The sequence below is a fragment of the Rhodnius prolixus genome, unplaced genomic scaffold, assembly GCF_049639745.1.
Source record: "Rhodnius prolixus isolate KJV_2025 unplaced genomic scaffold, Rpr scaffold_2, whole genome shotgun sequence".
Lineage (NCBI taxonomy): Eukaryota > Metazoa > Arthropoda > Insecta > Hemiptera > Reduviidae > Rhodnius > Rhodnius prolixus.
The window spans coordinates 14,535,594-14,557,279 of NW_027411592.1; the positions used below are offsets into that span (position 1 = coordinate 14,535,594).

The 21,686-nt window shown below is 31.4% G+C and overlaps 1 protein-coding gene across 5 annotated transcripts; it reads right to left on the reverse strand.

Moving 5' to 3' along the window:
• Positions 1–1,326: 1,326 nt before the first annotated feature.
• raptor (regulatory associated protein of MTOR complex 1) lies at positions 1,327–21,681 on the reverse strand. Of its 5 annotated transcripts, none has more exons than XM_074118109.1 (25): positions 21,238–21,681; positions 20,995–21,097; positions 19,986–20,227; positions 19,696–19,842; positions 19,435–19,598; positions 18,495–18,557; positions 18,303–18,403; positions 17,901–18,223; positions 16,143–16,337; positions 15,986–16,060; positions 15,573–15,830; positions 15,292–15,435; positions 15,069–15,171; positions 13,464–13,834; positions 12,397–12,483; positions 8,856–8,944; positions 8,581–8,677; positions 8,316–8,494; positions 6,301–6,471; positions 5,844–6,100; positions 5,581–5,766; positions 5,288–5,447; positions 4,931–5,053; positions 3,360–3,561; positions 1,327–1,444 (listed from the first exon to the last, which is right to left on the reverse strand). In XM_074118109.1, exons 1-24 carry the CDS (start codon positions 21,463–21,465, stop codon positions 3,363–3,365), a joined length of 4,065 nt encoding a protein of 1,354 aa, XP_073974210.1. In that variant the 5' UTR covers positions 21,466–21,681; the 3' UTR covers positions 1,327–1,444; positions 3,360–3,362. The 5 variants fall into 5 exon arrangements, with proteins under 5 accessions (XP_073974210.1, XP_073974208.1, XP_073974206.1 ...); XM_074118107.1 differs by having other exon boundaries at positions 1,327–1,409; positions 19,432–19,598; XM_074118105.1 differs by having other exon boundaries at positions 19,432–19,598.
• Positions 21,682–21,686: the final 5 nt, after the last annotated feature.

Genomic DNA, 21,686 nt, shown 5'->3' on the forward strand with positions numbered 1-21,686 from the left:
TTAAAATAAAAGCGTTTTTACTTTTCTTCATTTAAAGGAACAAAAAAAGACAATATTATATAAGAAAGTGGAGAACCAATATATATTCTATAAAAATTTCAAATTTCCATGTCCACGCAAAAGAAAAATATATAGTTATTATTATTATTACTTAATAATTTAATAAATCACTTTACGTCTGTTAAGGAACTTAAATATCAAAATAAAATTATTTCAACTCATCACTTTTACCAATCAACAAAATAATCTCTTAATTCATTTGTATTTATTTTGTACAGGTTTTCTTGTAACTCTGTTGTGACAAAATCATTCACTCTCTTTTCATACAGACATAACAGGGACATATTCATAATCATATCATAGAATGATATGATCACAAAGTAAATTTACAAACTGTTTAATTTCTACATTGCCGACAATAATTTTTTTTTTTCTCTTACGTTCAAATACACACTCTTCCACTCATTCTTTCTCTGAAGTTACATTTTCTTTGTGTATTAATAATTTTCTATACCACAAATACAAGATGGACATATTTTTGCAATTTTGGATTACTCACATGCTACATTATACTGCATCTATGGCACAGAATTTTTCCTTACGACTATTTTAATAAAATAACATTCTAACACAAAAAAAAAAAAATAATAATCCAACAAAATTATTGCTAAAAATTATTATTAGGCGTATAAATATCTATTGTGAATGATGTCATTTCGACTAGTTTGTTTGTTTTTTCTTTCCTTGCTCTTAACTAATTATAAAAATAATAACCTATTTATAATGCCAATATTTTTTTTTTTTAAATCACTCAGTTTAATTCTTTATACATTTTCATTTTTTTTATTATTAATTTTTTCACTTTAATTCTTATTTACAATGTTGTTTAACCATTCATATTTACAAACTTCGACAACAATCAGTACTTTTTTTTTTTTTGTAAAATTTATTAAAAGTATTAAAAGTATTAAAAGTAATAATAGGAAATAGAAAATAACAAAGGAAAAAATTAATAAAATAAGAGAAGTGATCTAGTTGCTACTATGACTATTTTTCAGTATAAATAATCTGAATTAACAAAATAATAATAGCTTTTTACTTCTTAATTATTGAGTATACTATACAACATGCATATATTTGAGAGATCAATTATTTCATAATCACAATGCAATAGTTATTGGTAATTATTGTTTTGTATGTACAAAGGTATTGTGAAGAAAATAAAAATCAATATAATATTTATAATGTGATTGCATTTTTTTCCAAGTTTTATCCTGTGATATTTTAAAATTTGCGCAAATTTAAAAAATAGCACCATTAGAGGCATTTTAAATTCTCATTAAAAAATATTTCATCGTTTGAAAAGCCAAAATGAGCTGGAACAGAACTTTGAGCAGCTAATTATCTCCCTGCAAATAGTATTTACTCATTAACCACTGAAAAGCTGTAACATGAAAATTTTATGGTTAAAACTAAGTTAATGTAATTTTAAAATCAATCTAACAGAAATCAAAGGCACTCTTGTAATCTCTTAAAAGTATCTTAAACTGTCTTTAACACTGCTTATATTTCATGTTTATTCATTTATTACAAAAGTAACAGCTTTGCGTTCAATGATTTATTTTTAAACAATTGACTAGTTTGGGCAAGTACCAATCATCAAGATATTTTGATGAAGTGATAATCAATTCATCACCTACATATGGTTAATCATCAACCACTTGTTGTTCACTCTATCATTATATTTGAAAGTAAGTGAGGAGACTAGTGCACTTTTTTTCACTGGCATGAAAAAGTAATGAATGAGAAGGAAGTATTTTCACAATAAGTAACATTAAAGAAACAGGAGCCAATTAGACAATGAACAATGTTTATTTTATTTAACTGGCGGAAACTGGATGGATTTGGTTAAGTTTGTTGCAGCGGCGTCCTCCTACAGAAATTTTTTAATTAAAGAATTCAATTTTTAGTTAGAAGGGGAATATTATTATTAGTGTAACGAGTATGTCTTTTTGTTTGTAGTATTTATTTCTTATAATTTGTTATTTTGTCCTATTTTTTTTTTGTTTTTTATAATTTCTAGTTGGATAACAGCTTGACAGCCGGTCGAAAGATCATTGTCTAGTGATGTTTTTTGTATATTTCTGTATGTACTTGAATATGTAAAATCAATAAATGTCTTTATTCATTCATTCATTCATTCAACATTAAAGAATCGAGAGCAATTTTGGAAATACCTGCACTTTGAAGGGATTAGCTCAATGTTTAGGGCACTGAAATTCCTAACGGAGATGCCGGGTTCGACAAAAGCTACCGTGAATTTGCTGTTGTATAAACTACTGTTTAAATTTTTCTGTGTTTATGAGTTTCTTAAGCTCACTGTCTGGGGATAGACGGTTTTTATATCGAGATAAACTGTCTGGACGCTAGCACATTAATTTTGAAATAAATCAACGTAGAAAGGGTGTAAAGATCTCATGAAAGTCTAAAGTTTCGAAATAATTTTATGTGGACGAATACAATTTTTATTTATTTATTTATTTATATTCAAAATTTACAGGAAAGCACATAATAAGTGAATGAGATGATATGGTCTTCTAGGCTGGACTAGCTTTATGAGAAGAAGCTGCATACTGGCAATATTAGAGTGAGTCAACTGTTAGAGGCAGCACGAGATCGATGACGTCTCAAATAACGAAGGCGATTATCTGGAATCGAGGTGGAGTCAACATTTTGTTCCTGAGGATTTGAACAGAAAAGAGAGCAAAAGAATTTTCGATATTCAGGTTGTACTTCTTTAGTTACAAATTTAATTTGGGAATCATAATGGAGAGTATACATTGCGACATATAGTGGAGCACTGTAATTTGATGAAAAATTTTTGTATTGAAAATACTGTATTTTCTTTAAATTCGACCTTAAGTCCACATCAGTTCAAATTTAAAGTGTCTGTAATGAAAGGAATCTCCAGTTGGTGCAGAGCTGTATAGTTAGCAAACGTATGTTTGAGTCAGATGGTAAGAGGGTAAGTCAGATGAATAAATAGAGAGGTGGTCCTAGAATTCCTAATGCCTTTGCTAGCGAGTAATCAGAGGTGGCGAACTGAAATGAAAGAAGTGTGGGTAAAACAAAATTTATTTTTATTTGAACAGAAAATTTAACGTGAGATAAGAAAACGGAATTGGTAACCTGGGAAAAAATTATGGAAAGAGCAGAAAATGTTTTTGAAGTGAATACCTTTTAGATGGATTAGAACAAAACTAAAAGAAACGGCTCTGTGGATTTAGAAAAAAACACTGCCTTATCAACTAAATGGATCTCAATTTATAATTTAGTATTAATAAGTAACAAAAACTTACCTGTCACCTCTTGTTGTCCAAGGAATAAATAGAGAGTGAACTATCAGCCGAACCAGCTGCAAGTAGCACTTTATGTGGATGGAATGATAAGCATCCAACTGGCCCAAATTTAGATGAATAGAACCATTCATGATAAACTGATTTGATCATATTCAACTGTATTCCAGACCAACAATTGACACTAATTTGATTGACTGAGCCACTAAAAACACACACCCAAAATTAGAAATTAAGAAAAAGTTTGAATTTAAATGAAGGTAATGGTGAGAATTTATTTAATTCCATACTGGAAACGATCTCATATCGTTTACCACTCTCAAGTGGCACTTTATTTCCACAGAACAATCACTAAGAATATTACTATATTTTAGATTTGCTGAATTAATCCGTGCAAAAATGAAGTTTTCAAAGTCAGTAAATCTAAAACTTTATCCTTCACGAAAAAGTCTGAGAAGAAATAAAGTTACATTACATAAATAAATAAAGTTACATTTTAAATTTGTTTCCCAAACTTTAATAGACTTTTTCAGAAATTTCTGTTTCATAAACAATCAATAAATAAAAATTCCAGCTTCTACAAATTTAGAATTCAAAGAACTTAAATTTCACAATATCTCAAGCCAAACGAAGATTTTTTATCACATCTTGGAGATAATTGACCTAATCAAACCAATAAGGAGGAAATTCCGCTAATGATCTTTATTACCTCATCTTAAATAATAAGTCTGTTGAGAACACTCCTGACTTTGTCATACAACTTGTCTCAATGTTCCAACACCTGGAATTTACTTCAAACTCCAAACGTTTGACTCACATTTAGATCTCATCACTTTAACTTTAGGAGAGCCTATCATCCCCGTTGCACAGAAGAAGAAATAGATTTTCCGGAAAAAATATTCCCAGTCGAAAATGTACATTTATGTTGTTAAAAAATATACAAATTTAGAATAAAATTGTAGGAGTCGTTTGCGAAAAAATCTTAAAATACGATTTTACACAGATTTTCAACCGAAGTTTAGCCTATTTTCATCAAAAATTTTTAATTCAAGTTGTTAATTGATTTTTATTAATATTATACAAATTCAAGCGAGAGTTGACCTTGAGCAGTTGTAGAGGTCGCTCTTATTTAAAGTGCCCTCAATAATTGGTGGTTTAAATCTCTGTATTTGAACCGACTTTTTAGTCAAGATGTATAAATGCTGTCTTTTGTCACAGTGAAATTCATTTACTCAAGAAAAATTAATTAAATTTGAACCAATTTTTGTAATTGTAGAAATTTGAGAGTTTGGCCCCCCTTTTTTTTAGTGCTTCCAGTGTATATGGTACATCACATTGTGGGAGATTAAAAAAAGAAGATAGACATCGAACAAAATTTAGTTTATTAAAAGTGTCCGGTGGGCACAATCTGTTGCTATCCTGATTAGAAAAACCTTAGAACTATTGTAATAGTACTCTCCTACATATATAGTAATAATTAAAACTACTTTTCGCCTTACTAGCGCACCCAAGAACCTAAAAAATAATATAAATATCGGAAAGGTCACTTTAATAAGGCTGAAATTTTCACCCACCAAGCAAATAAATCCGCTGCAGGGTGGGCATCCATAGCTTTGAGGCCTTGTCCGTGAGATGTTTGAAATGCTAAAGTTGATGTTTTGGCTCTCGTATCGAATAATCTTACATCGCCTGTTGTACTGCAAACAAAGTAAAACAAACTTGAATTTAACCTAGTTGGTTTAGCAATCAGGTAATAAAAAAAACAATCAAACAAACAAAAAAATGGTGCGAGAATAATCCCAGAATGTTCTTTTAAAACATTTTTAAGATTCTGAAGCAACGAATTTTGTTTGAACCTCAAGACATAAATTGCAATCGTTACATTAAGAGCTGATCTTCATAATACCATTCAGAACCGTCAAATGTCTAACCTTCCAGAAATAATGGAGTTTCCTCCAATTCCCAACTGCGCATTAACTATCCATGATGAATGCTCTCGAAATGTCGCAACTCTTGTATCTGGAGGTTTTAATCTTCGATCGAATAAGCGTACAGTTCCATCGCCGCAACCAATACACATCATAGCTCCACCTAAAAATAACAAAACAATCAAATATAATGAATAATGCACCCGTTATTAAATAATGTTCAACAATTTTATTCTAACTAATTAAAGTTGTATCATTTCTAACGCAAACTGAGATAATAAAAACTATTTACGAACCTCTGGCTGGGTCAAGAGATATACATGTCACACAGGAGTCAGCATCCGTTGGTATATCTTGGAGCAAAAGTTCTGTTTCTGCATCCCAAATTCTAAGCACACGATTATCACCACCGACTATCATAGTCTGTCTTACTTGATCCCAAGCCATTACACTAACACCACTATTACCTGTGTTGCCATAAGCTAGAGAAACAAATTATAAAATCTTATAAACTAATAATACTAATAAATAAATAATTTTGCTCAGTATCTTTACTCACAAAAATGCTTAATTACGTGATGTACTGAAGTGGGCGTTGTTACGGGCATGGCATGCCACGCTGAAAGAAGGGAACCATTCAATCGCCATACTTTTATGGCTCCATCGTCAGTACCAGTAGCAACCAACGTAATATCATGACTGTTTATAAATTCAAGGCAATTCACTTTTCGATATGTACCCAAAATGCTGCTAGTTCCAGTGGGTCTTTCTCCACGCACAGTAACAATTTTATTTGAAGTCTGATAGTCCAATACCCTAGGTTAAATGTAACAAAACATAAATTCAATTCTGCAATCATCCATGAATTATTAAGAAATAATCATTTTTAAATTAATTTTTTCTTGAACAATTAGAAGAGATAACCGCAACTTATTTTTAAATTATTTCAAATAATTAAGCTACAGCAACTCGGATTTTTATTCCGGGCTAAAAGTATAATAAAATATGTAACCTACGTGAATGTATCTTTGTAAGTTATTGCAATATGAGGTTCGTACGGATGAAATTTAACTAATGTTGGCTGGTAACTGCATCTCGAATGAAAAATCTGAGTTTCAAGCCTAGAAGCTCCAATCCTGGCATATTCATCTGATGCTTCCTTTCTAAGTTTTGTATTTCTCAAAAATCTAAAACGTAATAAGCAAACTCAGCTTTTACCTTTTTAATCAATGTGTTTTTATCTAATTTTCATAGCGTTTAAGTAACAACAACCAAAATTACTATTTTACCATAGATTTGGTAAAAGAAATTTCGCAATTTGTTCATCAGTCTACTTCACATTTTAATTGCGTTTTGGCAACTATCTACATCAAAAGAGCTGTAATTCTGTGTAAGAAGGGAATCGATTGTTTGGTATTTATGTTTGATTGAAAGATTAATTTTCAATACATCACATACTTGAAGACATCGATAAATAATATAAGCGTACATATTGTTTATTATAATTTTGAATTTAATCAGTTACTTTTGATATTCCCCAAATTTCACATTTTAACAAATTGCGATGTTAAATATTTACAATTATTTATGTTGTAACAAAAAATTGATATTTCTATCTCTCTCTCATCATTGACAAGAAATCTTGTCTTAAATAACAGTTAATGAAAGGATATGCCTGATACGGCTTAAGAGGAGGTTTTTTTAACTTTTCCTAAGCGTCCACCTACAGAAGATAAGACAGAAAATGGAAAAACAAGACTGGAAAGAAGTTATGATTACCTCCCCAGGTATGATACGAAAATAGTTCTGGTAGACTGGAATGCTTAAATTGGTAAAAGAGAAGCTTTCATGCCTCCGGAATACGAGGACATCGAAAAAATAACACTGGCACAAAGGAATCACAAATCTCCGGGTACAGATGGTATCCATTCTGCATTCGTCATCCACAGAGGTAATTTTGTTGAAGACTGGGATATATGGCAAAATGAAAGGAAACCTGGCGAATGAAGTGAGGCAAGCTTGAGCGCAATCTACAAAAAGAATTCTAGAGGATTATTACTACTCTCGGAAATGAATATTATATTAATAGATACATAAACGATTGATCACATCGGCGGAAAATACTTTAGGTGAATACCAACGCGGCTTAAGACCGGGAAGATCATATATTCTCGAATAGGCAGTTCCTAGAGAAGCCCTTTGATCTATCGATAACCACCTAACTTAACAGTTAACATTCGCAGAACAACGTATTGATTTTTGCGAAATCAAACACATTTCGGGTACTGGAAGAAGCAAACAGGAAGCGCGGTCTATAAATTAATGAGGTTAAGACCAAATATATGCGTAACATATGATCTTGGAGACGAACGAATCCAGTGTGGAGAATACAGTTTCCCAGTGAGCAATGATTTTAAGTAATTAGGGTCCTTATTAACAATTAATAACGATGCAACTGCAGAAATAAAGGCAAGTATAACCGCGGGAAATAGACGCCTGTTAGCCGTTCAAGGACTTATCTCGCAAGGCGTCAATTTGGGCTACAAGACTATTATTAGGCCACTAGTGAAGCCTAGGCACTCAGCAAAGAAAATGACAAGATTCTCGGGGTTTGAAAATGAAAGGTATACCTTAAAAAATATCCGGCCCTAAATGTGCGTATGGACTAGGAAAGCGCAAAAAAAAAAAAAAAATGAGGAATGAGAAAACTTTTATATGGAAAGCCAGCACGATCGAGGATAAGAGAACGCCCTCGGCTTATATGGTTAAACGATGTATAGAAAGACTAAAAAAGGACTGACGAAAGAAGATAAAGCATCAAGATCGTCTAGAATAGTAAAAACTTATAGGGGAGGTCCAGGTCCTATTCTAAGGACAATCGCACCAATTAGTAAGTAAATAAATATGGTTGCAAAAAGCCACCTTTAATGACTTAAAGGAAGAAAGCCTATGGAAAGAAATAGAAGGAAATAAACTTGCACTGATGAACATTGACTTGCAGGTGTATTCAAAGTATTAAACACGTTTTTACCTCCATTCACGTTGATAATGAGAAGGACTTTCTTTATCCATAAGATCTTCATCTCCAGTTATAGATTGCGCAAAATATTTACATCTCCACTCTATAAATTGAGTACTGACCACAGTTTTACGACAAGCGCTTGTACTAGAAGTGCTTGTGTTTGCATCGTCTACGGCATCTTCATTGATCTGTAAATAACAAGGACAAATAAAAGTATTTTCATCATTAGTCTAAAAAAAAAAAAAAAAAAATTAGCGGATACAATAATAATTACCGTGGTGTGAATAGGTTTCTTGGTGCGAGGTAAGAGTGGGACGTTACGAGAAATTGAGAGTTTATCAGCAGAAGATGAAGTAGGAGGAGATTCACAACTGTAATAAAAAAAAAAAAGTTTTGCACTTAACACATCATTGCAATTAATTAAAAAATATTTCTTTCTTTTGCTCTTTTAGCCATTTCATTTTTCTTAAGCAATTTAATATGTAACAACTAAAGGGCACATTTTTTGAAAAGGTCTGTTAACCAATCCTTTCTAAGAACTTTACTTACTTCAGATAACTAGACTTGTTGGAAGGAGATGGCGGCAATGAGCTTGCTTTAGCTTCATGCACTTCCCTTGGAGTATTAGCCTCTCTAACCTAAAACAGTTGTAATGCAAATATTGGAAGCTACAAAAGAAATTGAAAATTGAAAAAGCATTCAAGAAATAGCAGCAAATTTAAATTAGTATTTAAAAAATATCTGTCGAACATTGCCATTACGGTGTTTTTTAAATTTTTTTCTACAGCTTGGGCAGTAGAAACTCTTAGGAAAAGAAAATCTAAGAGACCACGCATTTTTTTTTTTTTTTTAACCCGGACTTACTGACTCCTTTCCTTATTTACTGAGAGTTTTGTACAAACATCCTCACAAAGGTAATTAACCTATTTGATTAAATTTCTTACAATCGGTGAAATTACCTTTTTAAAAAAAGGTTAAATATTTACTCTTTAGGCAAAAATCCATGTAAATCTCTCAAAACAGTTTTACTCCTCCCTGTGATTACAGGGAAATATGATTATATTTCCTTTAATGTAAAACTTTTTCCTAAACATTTGACTGCCAATTAATACTACAATTTGCTGATGGGTAGCAATTCATTGATCTAGCTGATGCTAAAGTCATACTTATACTTAAAAAGCAGCCTAATGCCAATGTAACCTCCAAACTTCAAAAAAAAAAAAATAATAATAATTAGAAGAAAACCCAATTCAAATAAAGAAATGTAGAATGTATCAAGTTAAAAGACTAACACGGTAACAGTTTTCAAGAAACTATCTCAGTGCATGAAATTAATTTTAATAGGTAATCACAAAAACACATTTTTAAAGATTAAAAATAAGGTAATAACGATGTATTTGGTTTCTTGCTGTTAACAATGCATGCTATTTACAATTTGTCTTTGATCTTCCATGCGTTATGCAATGAACTAATGCTGATTGGTGAAAAACGTTCAAACGCTTCATGTTCAATGGAAAACTTATTTCTAACGTTAAAAATTCCCTAAAAAAAAAGAAAAAAGAGCAAACTAAATGCTAACTTCGATTTCTTAACTTAATAATTCGAAATAAATGGCCATTTTGAGCAGCTTAAACAAAAACGAAAACTTGGTTGGTGTTTTGGGAACACATGTATTCAATTCAGCAGATGATTACCATCCACTCAATGTGGAATTCTGGTGGAGTCGGCTTCAATGGTAACTTTCCACTTATAATGCTTCCCCGATGGTGTCTAACCCGCTTGCATCAATCAACAATAGGGTTTAACAATGAGCTTCTTTAGTTAGTTCTTAAAGGAATCAAACTAAACAAAATAAAGCTGAATAAAAAAAACTAAGTTGCAAAAAGATTTGAATAAGTGATCAGAAATTAAATGTAGAGAATGAAAAGTGTAAGTAAAAATAAAAATTGAACTACAGCAATTCGTCTGTTCACATCTTACAAAGGCTACAAAAAGCAACATACTTCTAATATTACTTCAAGTGTGCGAGTAAAAACATTTAAAGCAAATGATTCTAACAATATATGCGTGCACAGTATACTTCTACAATACGCTAACAAGTTCGGTGGTCAGAGGATGCAGCCTTTTTTCCCAGTCGTTTCAAACAGATTTAAGCTGAAGGTAAGCAGGCGTTTTTTGAAAAATATGATTCCTAATTCATAGTCTAAAAAACAAAACTGTAAATAAAAGACAGTTTATTCGAATCGATCAAACACATTGTAAAAAGTTCAAACTGACAAATAATCTTATGCTTAAAATTGATATTAAAAAAAAAAAAAATAGGAAATAGATCCATTTCATTAATCTCATTCTCCTCTTTTATGTTTAACTGTCAAGAAATAATCCTAAAATTGATACAAATCTAATTTAAACTCGAAAAAAGCATTTAGAACCACCTAAGAGTGAAGAAATTTTTAACATAATATTTTTTTTGAAGCTAAGCCATTGGGCTACCAATTCTAAAAGGTAAATAACCCCTGATTTTAGTAATAGGATATTTTACGAATTCGATAGGCTAAATAATCTTTAGAATTTCAGTCAAGATTCCCGTTTATTTTTCTTCCAATGACGTTTTTGACTACCAAGAGTTTAATATTTCATTCTATAGACATAAATATGTTTTTTTCAAAAATTGAAAGAACATTCTACATGGTGCTATTTTCACATTAAAAATTCCTAACATGCTTATGAAAATCTTTATTCAAAATATTTCCTGAAAAATCTATGTTAAAACACTTTTTTAGTCTTTTTAATCTTAGATATGTTTACATTTTATAAGAAATTTTGAGAAGGCAACTATGAAAAATAATTCGCTTATTAGAGGACTAGAATACTTTAACCGAATGGGTGTGTATTAAGTAAATTACTTTCTTTCTAGCCTTCAGGGTTAGTTTTAGACTGATATTTCACCAACTGAGTCATATGCAATAATAATTATTACTTATTTGTTTATTTATTTTTTTAATTTAAGGCACGTCAACATCTGAGGACATTGGTAACTGGAGCTTTTTTCAGTGTACAGCCGGCCTCTGGACAATGTTATCTCGATACAAATAGCATCGTCCATTACCGGACAATGAGCTGTAAGAAGCTACTAGGAAGAGAAAAATCTACTGGCCAGTAGCTGGAATCACACCCGGACCTCCGCGTGGGATTCCAACTCTTACCCCATAGCTAATGCCTCTAAAAAATTCTAATACTAAAATCTATGTTATCATTATTATTTTTAGATTAAGGCCCGACTAATTTATCTTTGGTCACTGGCGCCCGGAGTGCTCTGCCGGCCTCCGAACAGTATGCGCTCGCTACAAGAAACATTGACTATAGCAAACAGCTTTAAGGGCGGCAGCTGGATTCGAACCCGGGATCTAAAAGTACCAACAAATCAAATCAGAAAATAAATAACTTTGAAGAAAACACGGCATAAATACGATCACAATTGTTTGTATAATTTTGATTAAACTGAAGATTGAGTTCCTAGATGATTCGAATCGTCTTTGTATTAGAAATGAAAAATTCGGTATTTATTTACTCTACCAAATTCGTAAGACAATATATTTTTCCCTTTCTTTTTTCTATTTGCTTAAGTTCTGAAGTAAATCTGCTCAAGTAAATCAAAGAAGCGCTGGGAAACTTTATCTGGCTAGACCTCCTTCTTTCAGAATTTGTAAGCTAAAACAATCAGTCTAACAGTCTAATTTAAAAGATTCAACCACTCTGTCCACTGAACACAGTTTAGGGAATTAAATTAAAATCTTAATTTGGTTCAAATATCAGCATAAAATTTTCAATCTATTTGCTTATTGAAAATAGCAAACATAATTGTTCGAATTTCTGAGAATTTTTCAGAATAGTCGTCTATACTTCTTCATTCTCTAAAAGTCAAAACATATAACAACATAACTGATATATCTGCAGTCGTACCATACATTTCACCTTGCTTCAAACAGCAAACTTAGCAATAAATTTTGCTTTAATTCAGTGGACAGAGTTCAGTGGGCAAAGCAAAAGTTGTTTAGAAAGATATGTGGAGATTTAAATGATGGCTTACAGTAATATGTCCCATGGAGAGTGAAACAGCCCTCGCTGCCTGATCCCTTGATTGTGGTGGGCTGCTATGTCCCGGCCAAGCGCATACCTTACCAACACACACTCTTACAGTCATAGATTCTTAAAAAACAAACTTTCATTCCCTCAAAGACAATACTTTTTATCTGTCAAAGGAATAAATGGTTACGCCTAAGATATGATATATGTATTTCCAAGCCCAAGATAATTGAATTTATCAATCAATAGGAACTATTTTTGCCGAATAGTATAAAATAAATGAGTAAAACATATAAAGCCAATCTATTATTATTAAGTAACCTATTTTGGAATTTTTTTTCTTGATAGAAAATTTATGTTTAAAGAACTAATCTCAAAGATAATTAAAGAGTTTAAAATTTAGGTCTAGAGACCAATCTAATTTTAACAGTCTGGTGTGAAGCAAACACCCGATTTTCACTTACTTATTCCCTTACCCTTCTAATTGGCAACCTTACTATGGAGATCAGGGCTTAGAGACACTGCCCAATAGAGCGCTCAGTGTTTCCAGTACAAAACTTGAATCGCCATCAACTTAAACTTTGTAAAATTTCATAGAAACTCCATAAAATCAATTATTAAAACAATTCAAAATTTTAAGAAAACATTAGGCCATTTTCGATACTGAAATATTAAAAAATGTCAGAAACCTTTTCTAGTTAAGTTCAGTTTTTGATTAACACATATTTGTCAAATCGGAATTCCAAGGTTACTGCTTATATTGTAGATCCTAAATATTTTATAGCTGTGAAAAAACCGTACTCAGCAGAGATTCTAGTAGCACTTACTGAAAAACCCTCAAAAATCAATTTTCTTGTAAAAAAAAATAAAGTACCTAGTATTCGAAGTTGAAGATTTAACCAAAACTTTAGAATAGAAAGTAACAATCATACAAAACAAGAAGAATCAAGTCTGTGCTTCTATGACTTCAGTTATTGAAATGTTCGGTCGCATATCCATCCTTACACACACACACATACACACATATATTATATATATATATATGAAAATAGTGGCCAAAAAACTACATACCTGATCTCTCACATGTAAAATAATAGCTGCGGCCAAAGAAGCAACTCCAGGAAAAGGATCTCTTTCTAGAGAGGACAGTCCTATCCAAACTTTTTGATATACTGTTCCAAATTTGGGAGGAGTTGTCGTCGGAGGTGGTGGTAATGGTGGAGGTAGAGGACATCCATCAGCTACTGCGGCCGCTCCACCGGTCAATGTAGCTATGGACGAGTGCGATGCTACTCTTTTTAATCCTGACACAGCTTCGTGGTAAACATCTAACGCTCCTATACCTGTCACAGTATTGTAATTGTTGTATGTACCGGATGTTGATGGTGATAACAGCTTTCTTAAACGTTCAGTTTCTTGGGTCACATTACGCCGTAAACTACCTATAAACAAAATTTTTCCAAAACATATTAAATTCAAAAAGTTTCCTTTAGAACACGGAAAATCAAAAACAGTATAAAAAATAAATTAGATACTTTTTCTTACTCTAATTCTTTCGTTCTAAATGAATATTTATTTCGAGTGGGAGTATTGTCTAATGTTATGAAGGATGGTGCAGTCTTTCTTCTCTAAGTTAAATAGAGTTGAGCCAGTCCCATACATTAAGACATTAAACTTTCTATTTAAGTGAAACGAATGACGCTGCTTAATTGTATGCCCCAAAAGCAGCGCATCAAGCTAGCCAGTTTTGATACCAATTTTACAACTTTTGCTAAAATAGAGAATTTCCTTAGAATCTAAAAAATAACTTTACCGTGGAAGATATTTCAAGTGTTAATACTAAAATTTTTTAAAATAAGTTAAAAGGAAATTCTTGCAGACATTATCGAATAATCTAGGATAAAACAATGTAAAGTCCCACTTCCGTGGGTTAGACTAATCCTTGATTCGTATGAAGCACACATTAACACAAGTAGTGAAGAAGAAGAAGGAACATTAGCTAAAAACAATCAGTTCGCATTCAGGAGAGCTCATAAAAAGGAAACATAAATAGCAGTTTAATTTTTTAAGCCAATGCAACAGTTTCTCTTGCGAACCGAATAATTAATTTGATAACAAATATAAAAGCGTCTGATAAAGTAACTTTTTTACATTCTGAGGACCTAAACAAAAATTTAATCTTAAGAATAACTCGAAGATACTGTTGCAACATTTTTTTTTAAAAGATGAAATTAAAAAATTAGCTTCCTAAAATAACTCTTCATTATTTTTTGAATTGATTTTTAATGTATTTATATAATAAGAATCTTAGTGGTATCTCAACAGAACTTCACTTATATACTCTTGATTTTTGAGTTCAGCACTTCCACCCAGAAACATCAATACTCGAAAAAATCTCGAGCCCTAATTTTGTAAAAATGTAGTTTCTGACAGAACTCAATAAAAAGTAAAATTATATCTTGGTTTTCTGTTTTCCCTCAAAATCTTTCATTAAAAAAAATACTTCAATCTTAAAGACTTTTTGTAAAGCACAAAATATAATTCGTCTCTTGCAATTATTCAATGCTTTTAAAATAATTATACATATACTAAGCGAAGTTTACACTAAATTAAAAAGACATGTGAACAAAATGACATCGGTTTTGAAATAATAAATTGAAAATTACACAAACACACCACCAATGAGCGCTTGGCCTCCATCTCTTATTTCCTGAAGAGCTACTGAAAGAAATGAATTTGCAAACACCATTACCATATTCTGCAGAGCAACAATCAACTCCTACACACACACAAAAAAAAAAAAATAAATTAAAAAATAAATAAAATAAAGTTAAATTATTAAAACTGGAATAAATGTAAATCATTTCCATCATGAACCAATTTTTTTTTTGTAATTTACCTTTCTGACTAGTGGACTCATATCTTTAGAAACTGTACTTAAAAGAGTCATGGCAACGCTGTGATCGATGTTATTGGCATGTTCACTTCTCTCAGTAACAGAACTGATAAAAGTCCCTAAAGCAAATACTGATGCCGCACGAACCTGTAAATATTAAAAATGAATTTTTTACCTACTCAAAACTTTAATGTGCAAAAATTAATTTGAAAAAAAGTGTTTTCTTTTTATATTATAAATAAATAAACAATTCAAATTCATTTTCACTCATAATAAATAAATACCTCGGGCGAAGGATCCTTTAAAAGTATATATAATTTTTCATGGGCTGAATCCCTAACGCCACACCATCTTGCTTTATCGTACGATCTCCATAGCCTACCTAAGGTAATGGCCAACCATTGCCTTAATAAAGGACTAGAATCATTCAATTGAACAAGACAAGTAGATACTAATGATCCTTGAAGAGCTGCTTCTTGACCACAAGGATAATGGTCGACCATACAGGCAAGAACAAAAGCAGCCAATGTTCGATCATCACTCTGTAAACAAATATCAAATCAAAGTTTATTTTATATAAAAAAATAAATAAACCTGAAAGAGCAAACCTGGTATTTTTTGGAAAACTAGGATTCAGTGTAGTCGCAATGATTATTTTCTGCTTAAATTTTATTCAACGTTTTCTTCAATTACTTACCGACATTGCCGTATCCTGCAAAACTGAGAGGAAGTACTTGTGGCCATTATCTCTTACTAAATCTGCTTGACAGGTCTAAACGTATATACAACATAAATATAATCGAATACAACATTTAAAGAAATAAATCATGAAATAATATAAAGTTTATACTTACACTATCCACAGCAAGTATTTTAGCCCAAATAAATACAAGAAGCGGTCGCAATTCTTTAGCAGATGATTGGAGAAGTTTTAGAACGTATGGAAAAATACCTACAGAAAGTGCCAAATTCACGGCCCATGGACCAAGATCAAGAAATTTCCCTAATAAGTCAAGAGCTCTCAAGCGATGTACTTGGCTTAAAAGTACCTGCAATAAATAAAATAGTAAAGGTAGTTTACTATTAGATGGTTGTCAATCACGTGAAACTGGAAACTTCAACAGTGGAATACAAATGTTGAAACAAATCCTGACGCTGCAGGTAAAATACAAAAAAAAAAAAAAAATCGAAACATAAATAAAAATAATTAATATCGGGACCTTTATCTATTACATTTGGTTTCTCCAAGTGACTATTTGCTAAGTGGTTTCGTCCCACTCAGCCTACTTCTTTTACATCCAATTCTAACCTGCTCATCCAACCAACACTATCTCAGGTAGTCTTATCATAAGTAAATAGTGTGTGAAAAAAACTTTTTTAAAGCTATTTAAAAATAGCTATTTACAATAACAAAATATGTTTAATGATCATACGTTACGTATCTAAATATTTTGAATATAAAAGAATGAAATCTTGAAATCTATGAAAAGATTGACCAAACGTTATCTTTAGCAATCGCAATTAAAATGAGCGAATAGCCACTTTGTTTGAGATTGCTTCATTGCACGCTTCTTTTGGCGTGTTCTGAACAGATACATGTTTTTCTTCCATTTCAGGTTTATCAAGTGGTCATAACATAGGTAACATAACTAAATAGTGTGTGACTGTAAAGAAATACCATTGATTCCTACTTTTGCAAGTTTCTTTCACTTATTATTTGAATAACACTCATATCCATAATAAATCCGTATTCTCGTGCACACTAACTCCTAAAGTCAAAAAGACTGCAGTATCAGAATAACTAATGATAGTAATTGTGACACAAAATTTGTATAAATTATTATTTCAAAATCGTTTTAGTCCTCACAATTAGCTGGTAACAGTGCAATGAAAAAATTTGGTTCTGTATAGTAAAAATATTATGAAATACTAATGATTTGAGAAGACCTGAGTTATCATACTCATAAAGAAAGAACTGTTGTTATGAAGGATCCAAATGGGCCGGATCTAATATCAAATGTCCCAGCAATTTCCAAATGGAAATGTGCACAAATGGGATGACTCCAGGGAATTATGAGTAGAGAAGGAAAGTGAAAAACTTCTCTGTACCAGATAGATAAGAATTTCCGAAATAAACTACAGTAAATTCAAATGATGTATCCCGAAAACAGGTCCTAAACCCAACCCTGCAGTAAAATGAAAAATAAATGATGATTTCAACTCGGCAGTAAATGAATTTCAATTTACTGTCTGAAGGTAAGGAATTTTTTTCTCAATCCAAGAACCACGTAATGAACAGTAAATAAGAAAAAGTTCAATGATCATTTAACTAATACCTTAACTAATGAATTTCTTAAAACTGCACATTAGAATTGATAGTTTTGTTGTTAAGTTTTACTTTAATCCTAACGTTATCCTCCCGCTATAATAGTCCTATCTAGCTAAAAAGTGTACAAATTTGTACTAAGATTACTATGGATGCTGGGAAACACAATACATTGAGAACTATTCGATCAAATGAGGGAATTCAAAAATTAGATTTTGCGACTGTTTTAATGTGCAAATGGAGAATAAAAAAAACATTGATTTTAGTTACAAAAATAAAACCATACCTGCAACACAATAGGAAGTTGTTCAGGCGGACTTCTCTTCTCTGACCCAAACTTTAACCAGACTTCAAACGCAGTTAGTTGGTGTTCAAAGAATTTAGAATTTTTAAAGTTATCTTCAGACTCAAGTACATCAGGCAATTGAGCTAAACACATATCTAGTGCTAAATCCCATGAACTCCACATTGAGTGCTGGTAAGTGTGAGGCAGAGCGGGACAAGAGACGGGAGTACAATCGTAAGAACGCATGATACGTTCGGCCAACAGAAAATTGCGAAACAATGACGCAACAAGAAGATCTTGACGAAATAGTTTTTGGAATAAATCTGAAAAATGAATAATAATAATCAGGGTTTTTAACAAAATGTAACTTAAAAAAAAAAAATCTTTTCAAGAACCGTTTACCTCTAGGAAGCGTGTTCCAAGCAATTGTATCCGTTATAGCCGTAAATATCCAATTAAGTTCTCCCAACATTGTTCTTCTGTCACTTAATTGCCCCGGAATTCTTACATTAAATTAATAACACTGAATTATTAAAAGCCACACGAAGAGTAAAATTATTTTAAGATAATTTAAATATTATTCTCTAAACTTACTTATCTATAGATTCCATGGTCACTTTGGTTGGTAAAAGGCGGCCATTATTTTGAATGACAAACCTACGAAAACAGAACATTTAAGATAAGGCGCCTACAAAACATGTTATAGACAAATATATAGATAGTCTTTGAAATTAGGAGATGATCTGCTTCCCTACTCTTATTTCTTACGGCCGATTGCTCAAAGAAATAATTATTAAATGTTAAAAAAATGAAGGAATTGTAAAAGAAAATCTAAGAAACTGGACAAATATTTGTTATTTAAAAATGGAAAATGATGTCGACAAAGATAGATTTTTAATACAGGTGTGAAAATAAAGTTCCCTTAGAAATGTGGGTGCATGGTTATGTTAAGTTTATTAATGAATTTATTTATTTTAAACGAATGCAATTACGATCTTATATATAAATACAAATTAAGAGTTAGGTAAAAAAAATATGTAAAAGAAAATAAAATTAGAGTACGTCATACCATTATGTTTCCAATGAGCAATTGGAACTCGGAAAATGTTTAGAAAAAATTAAGGTTCTGATAAGCTTACATTTATGGGAGATAACATGAAAGCAATGTATCTTTGTGCAACCTTTTTACAGCGTTCTTCTGGTTTTATTTTTTTATATTTAACCAAAACGATTATCTTAAAACAAAGTTTATTAGCTAAACAGACTGGTTTAGCATATCTAATATCTAATAACTAGGCAGATGAAATATGTCTTACAAGATTTAAGAATTTTCTCAAGAAGATCAAGTGTTTCAACATTTTTTTTGTTTATACAAATTAACACTTTATATAATTGTGCCTAAAGTATGTGAAATTAAAATTGGATCCGCGACGCAGAACGTGAGCTAATAATATAAGTAAGTATCTAATCATATTTTCTAAATCTAAAAGTTAAAAGTTAATGACTAAACGCCAAAAATATAACAACTTACCACCTTAGCGCTATTTTGATAGGTGTTGTGAGACAGGATGTGAAAATATCAGCAGGTAGATCTGGATTCATCGGTAAAATTTGGTCTGCTGAACAAGCCGCTAGTTGAATACAGTTTTTGTAGTTAGGAGGAGACGGTGTGGAATTTCGTGTTTGGGCATTAAGTTGCTGTCGTAAATTAGAAAAAAAGGATTCAATTACCATCAAATAATTAATACTAGAACTGAGAAAACTTCATTAGCCATTTTTATAAGTTTTCCTTTACCTCATAATCTTTTTCATGTTGTTCAGCGAATTGTTTAAATAAATCTATAATGATACCAGCGTTCGAACAGTCATATACATAAATAGATGGAGCCCCCATCCATGTTTGAAGATCGTAAATCGACAGCGGAATGTATTGAGTATATAACTGAAAATTAACAATATGTCACTTCATATAAAAAAATAAAATCAAGTAAAAAATGAATAAAACAGAAGTAAACTTGATATCATTTGAGGCCTCGTAAAATAGTTTTAATCTAAAAAAATAAACAACTTGTCAAAATTAAATACCCTGTTGAAAACCCAGATTTCACCATTGGTGGTAGGTTTGGGAACCCCGTGACCATTGTAATGGAAAAGTACCCTTTCCTCTTTTGCATTTCTACGTAAAGATGTACAAAGCTTTTTTACTTCTTCAACAGTAGGATCAAGTGATTGTTTATATCGTGCTCTTGGCTGCCAACGTTCATACTGTTTCTGCAAATTCGTACCAATAGCCTCCATGGCTTTTTGTGGACTCATTGACAAGGGATCTGCAAAATTGTACGAAAAACTTATGTAAATCTAAAAAATAAATGACTTCATATTCAAATACCTTGCGGAAAATTCAAATTAAAAAGAAATGTTTAATCTAAAAGCATGGGAAACTTTTTTAAAAATACATCTTTACAGGTAACATTTAATGTAAGTACCAAGATAAAAAGTAATGTTAATAAAAGGAGGCCGTTTTTCAATTTCTAAAATATTTTTGTGGCCACTTTGTCACGTAAAATTATTTTTTGATCGGGAGATACAAAAGTAAGAATGAATGGACATAGAAACCTTTATCCTAGTAATCGGACCACAATCGTCCAATTATTTGATAACATAGATAAAAAAAAAAAAAATTGCGAAGTACTAATGTACTGTACTCAAAATTAAATGTTATATTCATTAACGTACGAATTGTTCTCAACTTCTTGGTATTGATAGTATTCTGGAAAGCGTTGATTAGAAAGTTTAGTTCTGAGAAAAAATACATCATCGCATTTCAATTACTTTTTTGACTTAAAGAATTTTAATTTGAAAAATAAAATAAAATTTTCTTCGGTCGCTTGTGGTTGCTCTTTCGATTGATACCTTTAGGCAGAGGTTAATACTTCGATATAACTACCAAGAAACCATCCTATCAATTACAGAAAATCAATATAAAATTCACATAATTAAAATGTATTTTGTAGTTTTTACGATAGGATTTTAAAACAACTGCTTTAAGCTATTAGAAGGTAAACGGAATTAGAAGATGACAGAATGACATTACCAATCCAACACTCGAGCCGTGCACAAGGGTGTGTTTTCACAATATCTGGTGGGTCCACTCCAACATTTAAACATATAACTAACGCCACACTGACAGTCTTCATCTGAAATTATTTTTGATATTTAATATGAATTTATTTTCCCCTAGCCTGGGAGACAACGTTTGATTCTAACGAACAAATATTAAAACTTGACCATATAACAATAATAATAATTATAACAATGTCAGAATTGTATTACTTACTCTCTCTTTCATCCTCCATGTCTGTGCAACAGAATTTATTCCTTCTATTGTTTCAGTATGTCGCTTTTTTGAAAAGGCAATAGGTAAATCCCAATCTGAAGAACTTCCCATGTTATCTTCTTCATCAGTAGTTTTAAATTTATTAGCTGCCATATCGAGATATTTTAAATATTCGCCAAGTTGAACATGTATTACTTTCACAGATATTAGCACATCAATACAGGGCATATAAAATATAAGCAATTAATTTTAAACCAAAAAACCAACTACAAGGGCCAGCCATGTTGGGATGGATATCCCTCTTCAGTATTTTTTAATTTTTAAGAGACCATTTAATTCATCAATTACAAATTAATTTCCTCTTAAGGTACTTTAAGCTCAAAGGTCCTTAACGAAATGAACACAAAAATTTATAAAATAACAACTGCTCCAAGAATTGCGACGCTACC

Coding starts and splice junctions, on each gene's coding strand:
- raptor (XM_074118107.1), bottom strand. CDS start 21,465: ATGCCCTGTATTGATGTGCTAATATCTGTGAAAGTAATACATGTTCAA. Junction 21,098..21,237: donor CATGGAGGATGAAAGAGAGA/GTAAGTAATACA, acceptor AAATAATTTCAG/ATGAAGACTGTCAGTGTGGC. Junction 15,831..15,985: donor TGCAGGATACGGCAATGTCG/GTAAGTAATTGA, acceptor ATTTGTTTACAG/AGTGATGATCGAACATTGGC.